Source organism: Arvicanthis niloticus, chromosome 16 (assembly GCF_011762505.2).
Source record: "Arvicanthis niloticus isolate mArvNil1 chromosome 16, mArvNil1.pat.X, whole genome shotgun sequence".
Lineage (NCBI taxonomy): Eukaryota > Metazoa > Chordata > Mammalia > Rodentia > Muridae > Arvicanthis > Arvicanthis niloticus.
In genome coordinates this window covers 70,620,460-70,640,592 of record NC_047673.1, presented here as the reverse complement: position 1 = coordinate 70,640,592, position 20,133 = coordinate 70,620,460, and the positions used below count along the sequence as shown (strand labels likewise).

The following is a 20,133-nucleotide window of genomic DNA, read 5'->3' as shown; positions in this document are numbered from 1 at the left end:
CTGTGCTACTCTGCCAGAAAGCACATACTGAGCAGGTTCAAGGTGCTCCCAGACCATAGCAGAGGAAAGTCCCTGGAGAAGTGGATAGTAACCATTCCATTGTCAACAGGCACCCACAGGAGGGACCCCAAGCTGTCCTGGAGCTAGCTGCACAGGTGGGCTTCTAAGAGGTGAGATGAGAGTACCCATTGACCTACCTGTTCCAAGGCATTTTTAAAATAATTATCTATTTTATGTGTATGAGCACACTGTTGCTGTCTTCAGACACACCAGAAGAGGACATCAGATCCCACTACAGAGTGTTGTGAGCCACCATGTGGTTGCTGGGAATTGAACTCAAGCCCTTTAGAAGAGAAGTTAGTGTTCTTAACCACTGAGTCATCTCTCCAGCCCAAAGGATGGCATTTTTAAGCCAAGAATGTTCCTGGACATAGCTCAGACCACAGCGGGGCAGACAGAGTGAGTACACTCCAGCCCTGCACACCTGGGAATCACAGCACCTGGAAACACCCCCAGGGACTCGATATACTTGGTGACTAGGACATACTTTCATAGGATTTTTAAAAATCTACACAATAATACCTAAAGTATGTAATGAACCTATAACCCCAGCATTAAAAGCAGGGTTGCCATGAGTTCAAGACCAACCTGGTCTGTAGAACAATACTGTGTCAAATCTAAAGCTTCATCTTGACAGGTCTTGCACCTGCCCTGCACCCACATAAGGTTTCCCTCCTACTAGCTTGCATAGCCTTCTCACTTTTCTTTTAAATTGCATTTTTATATGCTCTGTATGTTCGAGGAGGGAGATGTACCTCCATCACAGGCTGCATGTGGTGTGGGTTCTCCCACCCCCAACCCCTGCCCGGCCCCTTATGTGAGCTCCAGGGACCAAAACTCAAGACATCAAGCTTTTTGGTGCTGCTGACTGGGCCCAGGGCCTTATGCACACTAGACACACTCTCAACGCAGCCACTTCCCTAGCCCCCACCATACCGACCTCAATATTCTGTAGGCCTTCCTGGTGCTAGGAAAGCACAGGAGAGGCTGTAGAGCCAGGCCCTTGGGCACCCGTAATTCTCCAGTGTTGCTTAGTAACAGTCATGTAGGACTGCACAAGATGGAGTGTTCCTGTTCTGCACACCATAAAGGTAACAGTGGGGGAAAACTGTCACATCTTGCTGTTTTCTCCCTCGATACTGGGGACAGAAGCCAGGGAAGGCTTCAGCAAGCTAGGTACACGTTCTATCACCAAGCTACATCTCCAGCCCCAAAGTGTTCAGTCTTTCAACTATCAAAACCATACCTGCCAAAGTAGAATAAAGCAAGTGAGAAGATAAACCAACCTCAGCCCTCCTGCCCAGGGATCTACTGTTAGCAGCCAGGTAGACCTGCTTGCCAATTCAGAAAAGCAAAACAGAGGCATAAATAGGTAAACATTTTTCTGGGGCCCTCAGAAAAGCTGTTTAGTGGGGGTTGAAGGCTGCTCCAGGTTGGCTGGAGAGCCCTGTGAGGACAGGCCACGGGCAGTCTGTGCAGGCAGCGTTCTGGTCTTGGTTTCTGACAAGTTGGAGGGCATAAAAATGGATGGTCTCACCAGGCCTTGCCATCTTATCAAGTGAGGATGAGGACATCCTTCCACCTGGCAACAAGGAGGGCCACTGACATTGGATCTTTGGTGGCAATCTAACCCCAGGTGGGGTGGGTTAGTCACTCCAGCTCTCAGGGCATGACTCCTTACCCCTTACCCTTCCTTCCCACCCTTGTACAGTGAGTGCTGCCTCACAGGAAGGCAGAGAACATGACCATAGTGGTTTGAGTGAGACTTCTCCCTACAATTTGAGAATTTGATACTTGGTCCCCAGTTGGTGGCTGTGTGGGAAAGACTGGGAGGTGTGGCCTTGCTGGAGGAAGCTGGCACCAGGGATGGGCTTTGAGGCTCAGGGTTAGCCCTCTCTGCTTCCTGAGCTCTCAGCTGTTCCTGCTGCCACGCCTCTGCTCTGCCAGTGTGGACTCGAACCCTCGGAAACCACAAGCCCAAGGCAAACTGTTCCTTCTCAGAGTTGCCTTGGTCATGGTATCCTATCACAGCAATAGAAAAGTGACCCCTGACAGTGACTTAGAGGTAGAGAAAAAGCCCTGGTGATGGTGGTGGAGGAGAAGGAGAGGGGATGGAGCACACTTCTGATCCCAGCACTTGGGAGGCAAAAGCAGTCAGTCTGAGTTCAAGGTTCAAGGGCAGCCTGGTCTACAGAGTGAGTTCCAGGACAGTCAGGGGAGGGAGGGAGGGAGGGAGGGAGGGAGGGAGGGAGGGAGGGAGGGAGGGAGGGAGGGAGGCAGGCAGGCAGGCAGGCAGGCAGGAAGGCAGGAAGGCAGGAAGGCAGGAAGGCAGGAAGGCAGGAAGGCAGGAAGGCAGGAAGGCAGGCAGACAGACAGACAGACAGACAAGTAAACAGGCAGAGGCAAGAGGACTGACACAGTCAAGGTCAGCCTGGGCTACACAGTGAGACTAAAACTCAAAAATAAATAAGACCTTTATTAAAGCAGCCCTGAGCACCACCTTCTAATAGGTGCCTGTACAGAAGAGTCAATCAAAAGGTCATGGGTCCCCACACTTCCAACAAGCCACATGCTTCTTTTGCACATTTTTAATTCAGAGGATTCTTGTTTCCTCGCACCTCTCCTGGAGGTCAAACTGAACCACCCTTGGATCCAACTAAATTTCTCCACAGACTTCTGCTGAAGAGGATGCTAACTCCGAGGCCTCTGCCTCTCTCAGAGAGGCATGTTGGGCTTTCAGGTTTCTGCCATCAGCCTCCTCCCCAGAACACCTTCTGCCACGGGACAAGAGAAGGACTCGGTGGCACCAGGTGAACAGATCTAAACAGCTTCAGCCCGAGACCTGAGCCTGTCCCTCCCTATACTACAGGGGACAGGGACACCCCAGAGACCTCCTCAGTCTTTCTTGCTTCCCTGGGTGGGGCTTCTTGTAAGGAGTTTCCCTGAGCTGGGCGGGGCCAGCGTGGACACCGTGGGTGACTCCATCTTCACTCTGTCCAAGAGGGTCTTCTTAAGGGCAGCAGGGGACACTTTTTCTTGGTCAGCCATGGACTGTAGCTCTCTGTAAACAAAGCCCCACCAGAAAGATGATAAACCCTGGAGCCAGAGCTTTGAGCATTCCCCAGCTATGCAGCCCCAGCTTCTCAGCCTGATACCACCAAGACCCAGAATCCCAACCCAGAGAAGCTCTAAGCTTCTTAAGAGACCTATATAACAGGGGTATCACAGTCATCTCGTGCGATCCAAGCTAGGTACACTGTTCCAGTGACACCTGTGACCACACAAGAAGAAAGCTATGGGAAGTTACAGGTTTGAGGCCAGTCTGGAGTTGAGTCCCACCTCCATCATTTCACTGTTTGAACTTGAATGTCCCCATCTACAAATCAAAGTTAATCATAGCTATCAGAAGTGGGCTAAGAACTGAGTATAGTAAGACTAGCACACCCTTGGCTAAAAAAAGCTTAAACCCTGGTTACCAACAGAGTACAGATTCTGACACCGTTCATGAAATCTTCAGGAGCAACACCAACCCACTCCAGGGTAGGCTGGACATGGAAGAACTCAGGCTGGAAAGAGCGGGTCACACGCACCTTGTTCGAATACAGGAGGCCTCAACTGCATTGATGAGCAGAGAGCGGAAGCCCCCACTCTCCAGGAAGTGCAGGGCATGGATAGTGGCTCCCCCAGGGGAGCAGACGTTGTCCTTGAGCTGGCCTGGGTGGTCCTCTGAGTCTAGAAGCATCTTAGCTGCTCCCTGAGGGACAAAGAAGCATTAGACTCAGCCTACGTACGCCTAGCTCAGTAACCCCCCCCCAACACAACCCTAAAGCCAAACACGAAAAGAACTAACCAGCAATGCCTGAGCCCCCAGCCGGACTGCCAGGCGCCTCGGCACGCCCATCTTCACCCCACCGTCTGCCAGCGCATCCAGGGCCATAAACGCCTGTGGAGATACTCTCTGAACCCAGGAAACAAGCATCCATGCACCCACACCCCAGAGGCTGCTTTCTCTGGTGACTGAAACTAATCCTAGAGGTCAGCTCCTTCCCCCAGGCAGCTGTGTCCAAGAGATGTGCCAGCTGCCCTCTCTTCTGCCAGTCCCTCGGCTGCCTAGGACTCATGCAAGCCAGTGGGCAAGTGAGGACCACTCACATAGGCAGGCCCACTGCCGCTGAGCCCAGTGATAGCGTCAATGAGATCTTCCTCCACCTCTGTGCAGAAGCCCACACTGCTCATCAGCTGCTCCAGAAGCTTCCCATCTTCCACCAGAGCATGGGTGCCTGTGGCATACACAGTGGCCCCCTCTCGGACCACCACAGGCGTGTTGGTCATGCAGCGGATCACCTTGGGGGCTGGCTGGAAAGCCATGAGCTTCTAGAGGAGGAGAGCAAGCCAACTGAGTGTCCAGGGCACAGCTCCCCCAGGTCTGACCCATCAGAAGCCACTCCCAGGCCACCCCTCCTCTCACACAATGGGGTATCAGCACCTTCTCCACAGAACTGATGGTGACGCCGGCTGCACAGGAGACCACAATGTGCCTCTCCTGCACGTCCGCCCCAATCTCATCCAGGATGAAGGGGATGATGTGGGGCTTCACAGCCAGGAACAGGACGTCACTGTGCCGCACAGTGTCCTTATTGCTTCGGGTCAGATTCACACCCATCCTCTGCAGGAGAAGGTGACCCTGTCAGTAGTGCCTGGCAATATGGCTGAGCCCCATGCCACCACAGAACAGCCAACCCTCTCTGCCAAAATTCTATTTTGTGCCTTCAGGGCTCCGTGACTATCCCCAAATGACAGTTTTCCTTTCCTTCCACTGGGCAAGTAAGTACAGATGTTACATGCAAGCTTCTCCACAATGGCCAAAAAAGTGGCTGTTCCCTCAAGCCCAGCAATCACTGGTGGGAAGAGCTGAGGAAATAGGTGAGATGGCAGTGCCCAGAGTCTGAGTGAGTCAGAGTGCAGCAGAGCTTCGAAGCCCACTCTTAACCTAGCAGCTGCTTACCAGAGTAACAAGCCTCCACAGGCCCCCTCTAGGGTTCTGAGGTGAGTATCCGGGGCCCTACAGTGTTGGGGACATAAGCCTATACTAGACATAAACACTGTCCATCAGCTGCCTCATCTGCTGACCTGTCTCACATTGGCCAGATGGTATAAAACTTGGCACATTAAGCTTTATTGAGAGAAACTAAGTAACTCACCAAGTCCACTCTCATTTACAAGTCCACTGTTATTTACAACAGCAAAGGACTACATGTAAATGAGAAAAATTCTCCGTAAGCAGAATTTTCCAGACTTAGAAGCCAACACAGACTATGCAGTGAAATCAAAGCAACACAGACTAACAAACAAAAAGAATCTTGTATGCCTAATTTCACCCCAGTGTCTGGATCCGACACTAACTTTGCCTGGGGGCTCTCACCACCCTAGGCTGCCTCAGAGAAGGTGCAGGGCGCATAATGATGACCCCCCACCCCCAGGAAGGGTTAGAGCCAGCCAGACTCAGGGCATCTCAGGTCACGCTTTTCCTGGGCCTCTACCTCTTGCCCACTCCCCTCCATCCCTCCTACCCTGAGCGCAGACACCGTGGGCAGGTCCATTTCCGGGGAGCTGGCTATTATCTTGTGAGCCGACAGGACACCTACAGAGAACAAAGTTTTTCAACAGTGGATCATGGCCCAATCATGCAGCCCATCAATGGAAGCCCACAGCAGCTCTGGGAGTGCCGGCCTCCGACGCTATGCTCCAACCAGATGGATGCAAACCTACCATCCATCCACGTTCACTCACTCACTCACCCACCCACCCACTCACTCACTCACTCACTCACTCGTTCACTCTGGTGAGACGGAAGGCTGACCACGCGCTCACCCGCGGCCGTGAAGCCCCGCGCCAGAGCACAGGCCAGCTGGCCCGCGCCGATGAAACCCACGCTCATGGCCGCAGGATCCCGGCGCACGCCGACCCGGAGTCTCTGGGAATCCCAAGATCAGTGTCCGCGCGTGGAAAAAAAAGACGGATCCGAATTGCTCGGAACAGCTTTCAAACCGGACTGCACTAGACGAATTGTCAGGCAGGCCCCAAGTATCCCTAAGCATCCACTGCCAAATACGCAGCCTCCTGTTGGCCACGTGTCTCAGGCAGCCAATCCGAGGCTCGGATCTCGGTGCGGACCAATCGGCAGCGCCTTCAGGCCGTGCGCCCGCCTTCTGTACGCGCGGCGGGTGGAACCTGTAGCTCAGCTTCCTACCTGTGTGGACCTGCCTGGGACGCTAGGAGCTCCTGGTTTGAAGAGTTGGTTTCTAACTCTGGTCTAGGAGTGAGATCTCCAAAGCGCCTATTAGAGATGAACCCTGAGTGGACACCAGGCTATAGCATGCTCCTTCCGAAGTAGAATTAGGTAGAAAAGACGAATTATTAGATCATGATTGTTGGTTTATTTAGTGACTTCCTTAAAACACTGTTGTACTGCCTGTTTGCCAAGCATGACTCCTCCTGCTACCCGGAACAGAATGACCTGGAGAAATAGCGGAGACAATGAGAAATGACTGCCACTTCGGTTTCTGTAACGTCTTACTTGTTTGCTCACCACACCTTGTGGTTTTAGAGTATATAAAGAGACCCAGCATCGAAGCCTTTCAGGCTCTGTCCTAACTTCGATCACCAGTGACATCTCTCTTCCATTAGTATTGTAGTGTTTATTCCAGAAAAATTCTCGAAACACGTCCAGACTCATCGGAGGGCGTCGGAACAGCTACAGGTTGAGTTTGACTTCAGGAGAGTGTCTCACTATATAGCCCGGGCTGGTCTCAAACTTGTGACCTTCCTGCCTCATTCTCTTGAGTGATGGGATTATAGGAGTGTGGAACATAAATTTCTATAGTATACAAATCATAAGCAGTTTCCCAACGCCACCGAAACGTTACTTTACACAGGGTTTTAACGTGTATTTATTCTGTTTGTGGATGTACCCTACCCCAACAGGTACCTAGGGAGCCAGGTTCAGGGGATACTGTGGTGAACAAACAGTTAAAGCAGAACGATTTTTTTTTTTTTCCCAGAGTCTTGCTTTGTTGCCCAGGCTGGGCTTAAGTTGCTGAACTCAACGGACCTTCCTACCAGTCTTCCAAGAAGCGGAAACCGCTTGCATCCTGTAGTCGGCTACAGTGAGGTAGATGAATGCCTACCATCCCACCCAGCCGTTTGGAACACACCCTGCAGGAGGGCCCCACCCTGCCCCGCTGTTCCGCCTCCCTAATCTCCCAGCCTATAGAAAAACCAGTTCCGCCTCCTCCTCCTCTCCCTCCCGTGTTCTCGCCTCCAGCAGCATTTTATCAGGGCTTCAGGGCCTTCCTCCGGTCTTATCCTTAAGTAACAGGTCCGCCCCTTCGGAGAACTAGGACGATCCAGGCAACGTGACAGAATTCTGAGGCGGCCCAGCTAAGCAGACCGCCAGTCTGTAGCGGTCAGACCTCCCTCACCTTCGTTTATTACTCAGGAATCCATGTCTATTACCCAGCAATTAGATTCGGTATAAAGCTGTCCTTTTTTATTCTCTCTCTTTTTCAGTATTTCGGATGGAAGCAGGGCCTTTTACACACCAGGCGTGGGCTCACCATTGACCTGCATGCACGTCAGCACTGTTTTCAGTCACACCCCCTAAGGAGAACCAATAGGACGGTTTTTGGAGAATAGCTCTGTATTTCCTTTTCCCACACAATGAGGACATCTTAAGAGAGATTTTAATCTTGATGGTTTTTGTCAGGAGAATTCAGTGAGATAAGCCTGGACAGGTTATGCAGATCTTGTAATGGAGGCAGAGGCAGGAAGTTTGAGAGTTCCAAGTCAGTCTAGGATATCTGATAGAAGAAACCCTGGCCTTGAAAAAATGAATTAAAATTAAGTTTATTGTTGGAAGGCTGGGAATATAGCTCATTCAGAAGCATGCATGAAGAACCGGGCTCCTTCCCCTCCGCTGCATAACCCAGTGAGATGGTGCAATTCCGGCATTTGAGAAACTGGTTATAAGGGTCAAAAGTTCAAGGTCACCCTTGGTTGTATAGCCCACCTTAGGACCCTGTCTCAAACAAACAAACAAAAAGATCAGACAATACTAATTCATACATAGACTAAAAAAACCAATAATTTTATAGACAAAACTGATGAAACTTTTAAAAAATTTATTTATTTGTATTCTTTAATCCTTTATTACAGTCCAGACTACATCCCTTACCTGGTCTGCCCCCACCCCACCCCAACCGCTCCACATCTCATACCTCCCTCCTCCCTTGAACCTTTTAATCTTGGATTTTGTAACCATCTCATGCAAACCAATGCTATGTAGTGAGACTAAATGTAGGCTGGGCCACAGTAGTAACACAAGCCTTTTGACCCAGTCCTCTGGAAGCAGACAGATCTCTAAGTTCGAGGCCAGCCTGGTCTACAAAGTGAGTTTCATGACAGCCAGCGCTACAAAAGACATAAGACCTTATTTAAAAAAAAAAAAAAAAAAAAAAACTATACAAACAAATACAAAATTGAAAAATTAAAAAGTCTGCTGGGCAGTGGTGGCGCACGCCTTTAATCCCAGCACTTGGAAGGCAGAGGCAGGCGAATTTCTGAGTTCGAGGCCAGCCTGGTCTACAGAGTGAGTTCCAGGACAGCCAGCGCTACACAGAGAAACCCTGTCTCCAAAAACCAAAAAAAAAAGTCCCACTTCTAATGGGGTTTGGCTTCTGCCTGTATTTGTTTCCTTCTCTTAAGAAGAAAATAAAGTTTTGTTGTTTTTTTTTCCTGCAGAGTGTAAAAGAAATATTTGTTCATACCAACTAAGGAAATGAAGACAGACCAAAGACTGACAAGTTTGGCTTTACCACAGAAAAGGTCTAGCAGAGTTCATTTGCAAACTCGGGTTTAGAGCGCCACCTAGTGTTAATAAATTAGAAATGGCTGTAGACTCCAGCAACAAAAGGCACCAACAAAACCAGACCGGAAAAGTATATTTATTTAATCTCTACTCTTCCCTTGCTCTTAACAAGAAATCTGCTGTTCTTGCTGAACAACCGTGGGAAGAACTGCTTTAACAGTGATTTAATTTATGTGCATAGGTAATTTGCATGCATGTATATCCGTGTATCACCTTCGTGCCTGGTACCCATAGAGGCCAGAAGGCAATGTTGGATCCTGTGGAAATTGAATTACACACAATTGCGAGGTGTCATCTGTATGTTAGGAATTGAACCTGGATTCTCTGGAAGGGTAGCCAGTAGTCAGCCATATCTTCATCCCCAAAAATGGCTTTTTAAAAATATTTTTTTAATTTATTTTATATATATGATGCATACACTGTGCTGTCAGACACACCAGAAGAGGGAGGGCACCAACCCCATTACAGACGGTTGTGAGCCACCATGTGGTTGCTGGGAATTGAACTCAGGACCTCCGGAAGAGCAGTCAGTGCTCTTAACCGCTGAGCCATCTCTCCAGCCCCTGCTTTTTTTTTTTTTTTTTTTTTTTAACAGTCTAACACATAAATAGGTTACTCTAGTAAAGACTCAAAGGACTAGTCTCTGTGCATTAGTTACAAGAAATTTTTTTTGTTTTTTTTATCTTTAAGACTTTTAATACAGTTTCTCTTTATAACAAACCTGACTGACCTATAATTTGCTTTGTAGACCAGGCTGGCCTCAAACTCACAGATAATTACCTGCCTCTACTTCCTGGGTTTGGAAATACAAGGTGTGTGCCACCGTGCCTGGCTTCAGTTATGAACATTTAAGTGATGATACTTGTGATACTCTTTCCTTGCCTAGCTCCACAAATGCTTGCTTAACCATATCCCCCTCTTCATGGCAAGGGTCAAAATACTTTCTGTAGGGGAAGTGTATGTAACTATTTAAAATATTTTCACATGAGAGCCTCATGGGGAACTTAAACTTAGTTACTGTGGTCCTGAAGCTTCCAAGCTTGAGGGACTTAGATTATCCCCTACCGTCCGGCCATGTTGCCGCCATTACCCAGCATCCCCTTCTGTCGAGGGTCCAGGCAGTGGTGGCGCACGCCTTTAATCCCAGCACTTGGGAGGCAGAGGCAGGAGGATTTCTGAGTTCGAGGCCAGCCTGGTCTACAGAGTGAGTTCCAGGATAGCCAGGGCCACACAGAGAAACCCAGTCTCGAAAAACCAACCAAACAAACAAACAAAAAGAAAAAAAGACATGGAGTAGAACATCCCTTTAATCTCGTTTCTTTAGATTATCTGTTTCATTGGTTTTTGCTAACTATGAAGAGAGCATCGTGTGAATGCAGATACTTTCGAAGGGAGCTCTCTAGGGGGACAGTAAACACATCCAGGTCACCCTGACTCTGGAGAAGCACATAATGCTAGAGGCTGTCTGTTCCTGGGCCATGAAGCTTCCGAGCTGAAGCCCACTGCTCCTTTTTAAGGCTCCTGAGTAACTCACAGGCTTCTGCGTTACCTTGAGATGCCTGCTTTCGGTCAGTTCTAGAAGCTAAACATCTGACTTCCTGACCAGCTCCCCAGCCGATAGCCCTTCTTCTTTAGACTCTTAGAACAAGGGCCTCAGAGTATTTGTGAAAGTCTACAGTGGGCTGGTCATGACAGTGAATGCCTTTGATTCAGCACTTGGGAAGCAGAGGCAGGAGTATCTTTGAGTTTGAGACCATCCTGGGCTACATATTGAGAATTTGTCTCAAGAGAAAAAAAAAGTCTGGAATGGCTAGTGGGATCTTTCAGATATCCTCCCATCTAGGGCTTGTTGAAGTTCTTTTTGTTTTGTGTAAATGAATTTAAATATTACTTGTTGGGGTCCAGCCTCCACACAAGATCAGAGTTCTCAACTGGAAGCAGGGATATCTGGAAGGCACATAATAAACAGACACAGACAACCTTTCAAGTACAAACTGACAATTTTTCAAGGCTTAAAGTTGCGCTCTCTCTCTCTCTCTCTCTCTCTCTCTCTGTGTGTGTGTGTGTGTGTATGTGTGTGTGTGTTCTCTTTCTCTCTCTCTCTCACTTGCTCGCAGTTTGAGGCTGCACACACTCTGCATTCTCCTGTTCCCTTTTCTTGAATCCCCACACTCCTACACACCTCTGTGCATTCCCTTTCACTCTCACACACACCACGCACACTCTCCTTTCACGCTCACACACATCTCACACACACCTCACATTCATCACATGCACTCTCCTTTCACTCACACACACACACTCTCCGTACACTCTCTTCACTCTCCACTTCCTCCACACTCACACCTCATACACACACCTCACTCTCTCTCCACTCAATGACTCACTCTCCCACCTTTTTCTTGCTCCAGTCTTTTATTGATACTCCAAAAGCAGGTAGAAAAAAAAAAGCATTGTATAATCCTTGCCAAATCAAATTCAAAAGAATAATCCCGTCCCACAACGAATCAAGAATTACAAATGTTCCCCAAAGTTTCAAGCTTCCCCTATTCCCAGGCCTGTGGCCAAAATAATAATAACAATTGCAAACTTATTATTTAAACTTTAACTTTTGACTTATTATAGTTTAGAGCTCAGAGCTCCGAGGTCAGCTACTAGCATTTCCTGTGAAGCTTTAATGATAAATGACTTGGGCAAAGCTGCCAGGCAGTGGCCAGAAAGAGTCAAATTAACCCTTAACTCAGCAGTTCCACTAGATTTCTACTTCTGTGCATTGCACACAGTGACTCTCCTAAGGGTCCCAGTGTTTTGACTTAGTTTTACTAGTATAAGATTTTATGTATTCTATACTTCCTTATCCAGAAACCACTCTTAAATGTTGTGCAAAACTTACTTCATAACTTCAATAGATTTTTTCCTTTCTTGAGGTCCTAGTATTGGCTCTGTTTCATTTTCTAATAAACCCTTCAAACTCTCTTTGCAAGTCACGCATTAATCTGGAACTACCATTGTGCAGTTACTGCATTGTTTCCCAGATGAGAACACACAGCATGCACCTGGGCCATTAGGACTGTGCTGTGCTGTGCCCTGTGCCTCAATTTTTAATTGTTTAAGAATTATTACATCGAGGAACATCCAGTTTCACAGAATTCACCAGAGCAGGAGAAGGAAGTAGAAAAGTCATACATAATAGAATAATTATGCACACCAAGGCCAGCTGAAAAGCAGTCACACACAAATGAAATCTATACAGTCATTGTCCAGGGCTAAGGTCAGGAGAAATGGGAACAACTGCTTTTTTTTTTTTTTTAACAAGGAGCTGCCTCAGGCTTCTGAGACATCTGCATCCCAGCCTGCTGTGGGCAGCCCCTGTCATGGTATGCTATCCCCAGCAATCACTGTGTGAGAGTAAACTGGCTTTTGATTCCCCTGGTCTCACCATAGGGTTTTGTGGCACACTTAGTTGAGAATTGGCCAGAAAACAGACTCAGCTGGGAAACCTGTTCACTGCGTAGCCATGTCCTCTGCTAAGTGGGGTTGGGTGTCCTACTGGAGTGACGTGATTTACTCATGTAAGTGCTTAAGCTGTGTGATGGACAAGGAAACCAAGTCATGAGAGCCTGTAGGGAAAAGGTAAAATGTGGGCACTAAGTTAGGACAAGGTAGCTAGCTCACTGAGAATAACACTGTGGACGTGGGGACTACAGATCTATCCCCCTGGGTATGAGCGCCCCATCGGAGGCACAGCTACACGTCTGCACCCGCATGTTGGGCAGGCTGACCACTTGAGGCCTGGTCCTGCCTCCCTCCTTCATGCTGACAATCATGGGCAAGGAGGTCATCTCTGAGGCAACACACTGCCGAGGCCCCAGAAATGGCCACCCGATGGTCAGAGACTCCGGTGGCTGCAGGCAGCTGCCCACACATTCGTAAGTCAGGAACCCTGGCGGTTCTAGGATCCAGTTCTCAGCCCACTTCATCCCCTGCAGGTCCAGGTACATCTCCTGGCGACAGCATCTGGTGCCTTCAGTCACTGGTGCTTCGGGGTCACAATTGCCTTGAGCTCTGTCGGGGTAGAGATTAAAAGTCACCTGACAGGGCAGGGGTCAGGGGCATGTGGGGGGGGGGGGGAGTCCTACCAACAATTTCCTAAGGTATTCAAAAAGAACACTGTGAAGGTTAAAGAACAAAGAAGTGTCTAGAACGTAGGGTGAGCTGCTGTTTGTTAAGGGTGTAGGTACGCCAGGACTAAGTAGGGCCTGTGTGTCACCTCAGGTGATATTTGTACTTCATCCTCAGAGGAATCCTGAAGGAAGTTGGGACACTGAGACCCAAAGGTGCTCAGTGATGTGACAGATGACCAATGAAAAATAGAGCTGCATAGACCCTAACTTCATGACAAAGGCCTGGTCGTACACAGTCCCTACTTATCCTCAGGGACCAATGTTCATGGGAGATGGCCTCCAGAAAGCCCAAGGAGGTACAGCCTGTACCTGTAACCTGTACACAGCCTGTTAGCTTTAAACCATACCTGGTTACCTATAATACCTAGTAAAGTCGAGCACAGTGATGCCGGCCTTTAATACCCCTACCACTCAAGAAACAATGACAGATTGATCTGTAAATCTGAGGCCAGACTGATCTACACAGAGTTCCGGGCCAGCTACATAGTGAGACCCTGTCTCAAAAAAACTAAACAAGAATAGTGAAAGGTTTTTTAAAAGTCCATGCTGCTGGACCTGAGGATGCATGCCTGTGATCACAGCACTAGGGAGGTGAAGGCGGGACGATCAACGGTTCGTGGTCATCCTGAGCTATGTAGAGAATTCAAGAGCAGCCTGAGCTGGGCAAGACCCTAGCCTCAAAATACAAAACAAGAGCTGGGCAGATTGCGCAATGGGGGAAGTGACAAATATGAGAACAGCCTGAGTTCAAATCCCCAGTGCCCGCAGAAGGCTAGCAGTGCAGTGTGCCTCAGTAATCAATATACCCCTAAAGTAAAATAGGAGGTGGGGACAGGAGAACCCCCAGAAGCTTGCAGCCAAGCTACATGCCAAGTAACGTGGAGCCCCTCGCTCAAACAAGACCTAAGGTAGGACTGACATTCAAGGTCATCCTTTGACCACCACAAGCCTACAGTGGAACAAGCATAACACACACACACCACACATACACACTATACATATGCACACATATACACACCACATATACACACTATACATATGCACACATATACACACCACACATACACACTATACATATGCACACATATACACATGTACACACCACACACATACATACCACACATACACACCACACATACACACCACACACACACCACACATACACACCATACATACACACCACATATACACATCATACATATGCACATCATACATATGCACACACATGCACACCACACACATACATACCACACATGCACACCACACACATACATACCACACATATACACCACACACACACACCACACATACACACCATACATATGCACACACTTACACACCACACACATACGTACAACACAATACACACCACACATACACACCACATATACACACACACCGCACATACACCATACATATACACATACATACCACACATATACATACCATACATATACACACCATCCACACACACCACACATATATACACACCACATACACACTACATATACATACCATACATGTACATACCACACACACCACACATATACACACCACACACACACACACATCACACACACACACTACAATGCTTGTCAGAAGGAGCAGGATGAGGAGAGGAGACTGCTATGATAAAGATACATTATATTATGTATACATATCATACATATGCACACACATATATCACACATATATACACCACATACACACACCACACATGTACATACCACATACACATACCACACATATATACACACACCACACACATATACACATACCACACACACACCACACATATATATAATACACACACATACATGCACACACACATATACACCATATACACATATATACACCACACATACATACTACACACACATACATACCACACACACACCACACACGTGAACACATACCACATATACACATACCATACACACACACACACACACACATATATATATATATATATATATATATCACATATACACCATATACACACACATACATACCACACACACATGCTACACATATACACCACACACACACACACACATACTACACACACACTATAATGCTTGTCAGGAGGAGCAGGATGAGGAGTGGGACTGCTATAATAAAGATACATTGTATATATGTATAAAATTCCCCCAAGATAAAGAATTTTTAACAACAACAAAAAGTCTATGCAGGAGTGGCAAAATAGCTTAGCAGGAGAGAGCTTGCCATGCAAGACCGATGACCTGAGTAGCGTTGGATCCCTGGAACCCACATAAAGTGAAAGAGAACACGGCGCACAGAGCTGTCTGCTGATCTCCAAATGCACACCAGTCCACACCGCACGCATGCGCAACAGTAGCAAATACAAATGTTTCAAGTGTATGCTTAATAAGATGGGTTTTGTTGTTGTTGGTTCTGTTTTCAGTGTTTCGTTGGTTTGGTTTGGGTTTTTTGAAACAGGATTTCTCTGTGTAGCTTTAGCTATCCTCTGTAGATCAGACTGGCCTCGAATTCAGGGATCTGCCTGCCTCTCCCTTCCAAGTGTGGGATGCGCCACCAACGCCCGTTTTGAAGCTAAAAACCTTCAAAGACGTATTCATGAAGTGAAGAGTGGAGGTAGAATGCTATAACTCAATATTTGACTAATACCATTTCTAAACGCACCACTAGAAAATATTATAGGTAGGAATGGTTCATCTCCTGGGGCAGCCTGTACAGGTCACACTGATCCAAAACTTGGTGGGGCGGGGCGGGGGGGGGCGAAGAGGGATGAGGATCCGGTCTATCCCTAGCCATCCAACCTCCAGCCTACCCGTAGTCCTTGAGGTCCAGCGTGTGCAGCTCCAGCTGTGGTTCTCCCTGTCCCTTGCCATCTGGCGTCCCCTGCGCCGCGAACCGAACCAACTTGTGTGCACTCCAGGTCCCCGGTCCCAGATGCTCCCTCTGCACCGACACCTGGAGCAGCAGCGGCTGCCTCGGCCGGCTCAGTTGCTGCCAGAAGTTCACCGCCTCGGTCACGTCGAAGGCCTTCCAGCCGCTCTCGTGGATGGACACGAGCCTGAGACACAGCAGCGCGCATCAGGCGAGGGGACTGGCAGGCTGTTGGGGAGGCCCTGGAGGAGTCTGTTCTGTCTTGTCTCCACCTCTATCATCTGCTGCTGCCCTCCCCCTGCAGGCCCGAGCCCCGCACTTCCCAACTCTCCCAACACACACACACACACACACACACACACACACACACACACACACACCTCATCATCATCATCATCATCACATCCTCATCATCCTCATCATTATCATCCAGCAGCATCTCCTACCTGGAGTCGATGAGGGCAGTGCGGTTGGAGCCGTCCTCACGGACTCTCAACCACTCGATGGTGACCCGAGCCCGGGCACTATGTGGAGACAGCCTCTCATACCTCCGGAGAGCTGTTCTGGGTACAGGCTCCTGGAACAGCCGCAGCACGGCCTGCACCAGTTCGCTGTTAGGCGGCAGCCGCTGCTCCATGCCGAACACTAGCAGGTGACTGGAGGTCTCTGACACCAGGAACCTGCCTGCCACCTCTGTGGACAAGGACAGAGTCAACCGGGACTCTCCAGGTACCACAAGACCTCTAGGCTGGCAGAGCCACTGTGCTTGGAGTAGGCTAGGACAGAGCCTTCCAAATTCTGTGCCTCTGGTGCAAAACCAGTTACTTAATGTCTCCAGGGAGAGCTTGTTCACTAAACCTCCCCAACCAAGCACAAATAGCTTTGGGACCCAGGAGTAACGAAGCTGAAGAGAGTTGGGTCCTTACAGCCTTAGATCTGGCTTTCTTTAGGTCTGATCCCAGCCCTAACAGGGAGAGGCTCCATCATCTCCTGCATCTCACTAGCGGGCTATACAGTCCTCAGGATGCTGGGGGTTTTGTTTGCTTTTAACCCAAAGTAGCTTCAACCAGTAACTCACTTCAGTGTTCATAGCACAAGACACAGTTGGCCACTGTCCCAGATGGTCCTAGATGGTGACCCCAGAAGTCGCACTACTGCCTCAAGAAGAACTGGGCCCTTGCTACACCTATCCCTACCCTATGATCCTGCTTTTCCCTGTTCTTCTCTTCTTTGAGCCTGGGTGTTGTCACTACCTCCTTTTGGCCTTAAGAGTCCTCAGTACACCCCTCAACACACACACAAAGAAAGGATCCACATCACCAGAGTGGGCATGGTCAGTCTGCCCTGTCTAGAGACCAGGGACAGCAAGAAGAAAGAGCTCACCTCGAAAGTTCTGGCTGAACCTCTTGCCTCGGGAGCGGTCCACGTGACTTCCCTGCAGCAGGGCCACATACTGGGACCTAACATGGGTAGGGATGGCCATTTCCTTCACGTCCACTCTGTCCAGGATGGGGGCCTGGCTGAGCTGCAGCTGCTGCAGTAGACTGCTCAGGACCTGCTCCTCAGTCACTGCTGCCCCAGGGCCGGCCAGGGGCAGCACCCAGAGTGCCCAGCTGAGCCACAGGGACCGCATGGTGCTGCCCAGGAGGAACCGTGGATATATATGTCCCTAAAGTGCCCTGAAAGTGCCTTGGGACCTAGATGGTCTGCTGAGGGCTGGTACTGGCCTTCTTTATAGTTGGCCCTGGGGTGGGGGCAGGGAGGAAGGACAAGAAAGGTCACACCCCTGGGACCTCCTGGGAACTCAGCACGAGACAAGCCCCTAAGCCCTGAGGAGGGGCTGTCTAGAAAGGGTACAGAGAGCTGTCTGGAAGACACACAGACTGGGATTTCTGGCTATGGGGTCACTGCCTCTCAACACCTATCAGAGTTATCTGACAACACACAGTTTTGTTTTGTGGGACAGAGAATTCCCGGAGTAAAAAGAGAGTCTCTTTCACCAGCTGTTGAAGTAGTATCTTACCTGCACAGCCATGGCTGAGCTGAAAATTTCAGAAACGAATCTGGGTCACCCCAAACTTGTGGCAATTCTTCATCCCCTGCATGCTAGAATTATAGCTGTGTATCACCGTGTCAGACCTGTTTAAGACTCTTGAAGAGTGATGGTGTGGGTGTAGGTTTGTCCATGGAGAAGGAAGGAGGGAGCAGAGTCGTACTCTGGCTGGCTTTGATCACTTTCACAGATCTCTTGGAGTCAAAGGCGTCATCCTTCAGTACCCCACAGGTCTGTGGAAATTTATCATGGTCCTCATCACACCCTACCCTCCCATCCCAAAGGAAGGTAGGTGCTGCTGACTAGAGATCTTGGTAGCACAGTCTCAGGAAACATGAAGCCTGCCCATGTCCCCCTGCTCTCAGAGTGTCACAGAATATGCCTCTTCAGACAGCAATTCCTTCTGGGAGGGCTCGCCCACTAGGCTCATACCAGGAGTGCGCAGACTTGTGTCTCGCTCATGCCACAGAGTTAGGGACAGAAACCTTCCAAACAGAGGCCAGATCTACCCAGAAGCATGTCCTGCCCACAGCTGCAGGCACTTGACTGTCTCTATTTCTTCCAGCTCCCTTTTAGAACAGCCGGGTCTCAATGCTTGGTAAATTTTATAAATTCTTAAGACCTGTTTTTATCATCTAAAGAAGTAAGTGACAATGACAGAAGACCCTGCCTCAAAACAAATACATAACATATATACATGCATGATACATCAGCAGCAGACAATGTATGAGAGCTCATGTCTGTCAGGCCCCATTCCAAACTGGGAGTATGGATCCATACAGCCCTTATGAGGCAGGTTTTAGCCTCCAGTACATCTTTCAGATCCTGGTCAGATCACTACAGGACAAAGTCACCTGTCACAGTATGCAGTTAGAGGAGACCTTAGATATAAGGCCTCTTCTGGCTCAGAGATCTAAGTGTGTACAAAAGGAAACTTTCCCGTAGCCTATGGGAGGTGAGCAATGGCCACGGAGAAGCTAAAGGCCAAAGGGCCTAGAGGACAGGGATTACCTCTCTGCCTTCCAGTGGACGACACAGGCCCCAGGGTATGCCCTGTGTTCTATTAAAACTATTTCTGGGGGACATGGGATAGGGGTTTTCGGGGAGGGGGGAATGGGAAAAGGAGATGGCATCTGAAATGTAAATAAAATATACAATAAAAAAAATTTTTTTTAATGAAAAAAAAAAAAAACCCTATTTCTGTCTTTCTCAGACAGCCCTGATAGAAAAGCTGGGCTCCAGGGTAGCACTGACTCTGGATAACAGCCCAGATTGTCACCACACACATACACACATACACACACACGTACACACACACACAGGAGTGCATGCACAAGCACACACGTGCACATTCTCATGTACATATTCATATATGTAGAAGGTTTATAGTAGTGAGTGGGTGGGCTTAGAACTTAGAAGAGCAGAAATACCGACTCTGATAGGGTTGAGAGTTTAATCTGTAGTAAATCATTGCCTAGCATTTGCAAGTCTTTGGTTTTAATCTCCACCACTTCAAAGAAAAGAAAAAAAATCTGTCCCTAATCATAATAAATCATGCATGCAGGGTGTGTGTGTGTGTGTGTGTTTTGAGACAGAGTCTCATTATGTAGCCCAGGCTAGCCTTGAACTCAAAGTCCTCCTACCTCAGTCTCCCTGGTGCCAAGACTATAGGCATGCACTGCCATGCCTGGCCTTGTAAACTCCTTGTCATCACAATGACCTGGGGTGGACAGGGAGGTTTGCATTATTGTTTCCATTTTATAGATGAAGACGGGGAGGCATAAAACTGTTACATGACCTGTCCAAGGGCAGACAAAGAGTGTCAAAGTTAGGGTTATTGGAATACATATGACATAGAGTTTGGGGTCACAGGATAGGCTGGCTGAAATTAGAGGAAATATAGAGATCCTGGCAGCTGGCCCCAGAGTGAAGTCCCAAAGTCACAGACCAATGATCTGAACTGCTTCTCAGTCACTTTTCTCTTCTCTCCCACTAGTGTTTCCAAGGAAACTAGGTAATACCCCAGAAAGACTTCAAAT

At 48.5% G+C, this 20,133-nt stretch overlaps 2 protein-coding genes across 3 annotated transcripts; both read right to left on the bottom strand.

Moving 5' to 3' along the window:
* Positions 1-2,516: 2,516 nt before the first annotated feature.
* Positions 2,517-6,185, bottom strand: Pycr2 (pyrroline-5-carboxylate reductase 2). Of its 2 annotated transcripts, none has more exons than XM_034520912.2 (7): positions 5,932-6,185; positions 5,631-5,701; positions 4,547-4,726; positions 4,213-4,434; positions 3,911-4,003; positions 3,651-3,814; positions 2,517-3,121 (listed from the first exon to the last, which is right to left on the bottom strand). In XM_034520912.2, the coding sequence occupies exons 1-7, from the start codon at positions 5,996-5,998 to the stop codon at positions 2,956-2,958; spliced, it is 963 nt and encodes a 320-aa protein (XP_034376803.1). In that variant the 5' UTR covers positions 5,999-6,185; the 3' UTR covers positions 2,517-2,955. The 2 variants fall into 2 exon arrangements, with proteins under 2 accessions (XP_034376803.1, XP_076770729.1); XM_076914614.1 differs by having other exon boundaries at positions 2,806-3,121; positions 5,891-6,029.
* Positions 6,186-11,785: 5,600 nt separating this feature from the next.
* LOC117721902 (left-right determination factor 2) lies at positions 11,786-18,226 on the bottom strand. Its single transcript, XM_034520773.2, has 4 exons — positions 17,425-18,226; positions 16,488-16,734; positions 15,983-16,228; positions 11,786-13,051 (listed from the first exon to the last, which is right to left on the bottom strand). The coding sequence occupies exons 1-4, from the start codon at positions 17,672-17,674 to the stop codon at positions 12,688-12,690; spliced, it is 1,107 nt and encodes a 368-aa protein (XP_034376664.1). The 5' UTR covers positions 17,675-18,226; the 3' UTR covers positions 11,786-12,687.
* Between the last annotated feature and the right edge of the window lie 1,907 nt (positions 18,227-20,133).

Bases quoted from the DNA above. Each gene is read 5' to 3' on its own strand.
- Pycr2 (XM_034520912.2), bottom strand. From the start codon at position 5,998: ATGAGCGTGGGTTTCATCGGCGCGGGCCAGCTGGCCTGTGCTCTGGCG. The intron at 5,702-5,931 runs GTGAGCGCGTGG...TGTTCTCTGTAG, and splicing joins GCGGGGCTTCACGGCCGCGG to GTGTCCTGTCGGCTCACAAG. The intron at 3,815-3,910 runs GTTAGTTCTTTT...TTTGTCCCTCAG, and splicing joins TGGGGGCTCAGGCATTGCTG to GGAGCAGCTAAGATGCTTCT.
- LOC117721902 (XM_034520773.2), bottom strand. From the start codon at position 17,674: ATGCGGTCCCTGTGGCTCAGCTGGGCACTCTGGGTGCTGCCCCTGGCC. The intron at 16,735-17,424 runs GTGAGCTCTTTC...CCTTGTCCACAG, and splicing joins GTTCAGCCAGAACTTTCGAG to AGGTGGCAGGCAGGTTCCTG. The intron at 16,229-16,487 runs GTAGGAGATGCT...GCTGTGTCTCAG, and splicing joins ACTGCCCTCATCGACTCCAG to GCTCGTGTCCATCCACGAGA.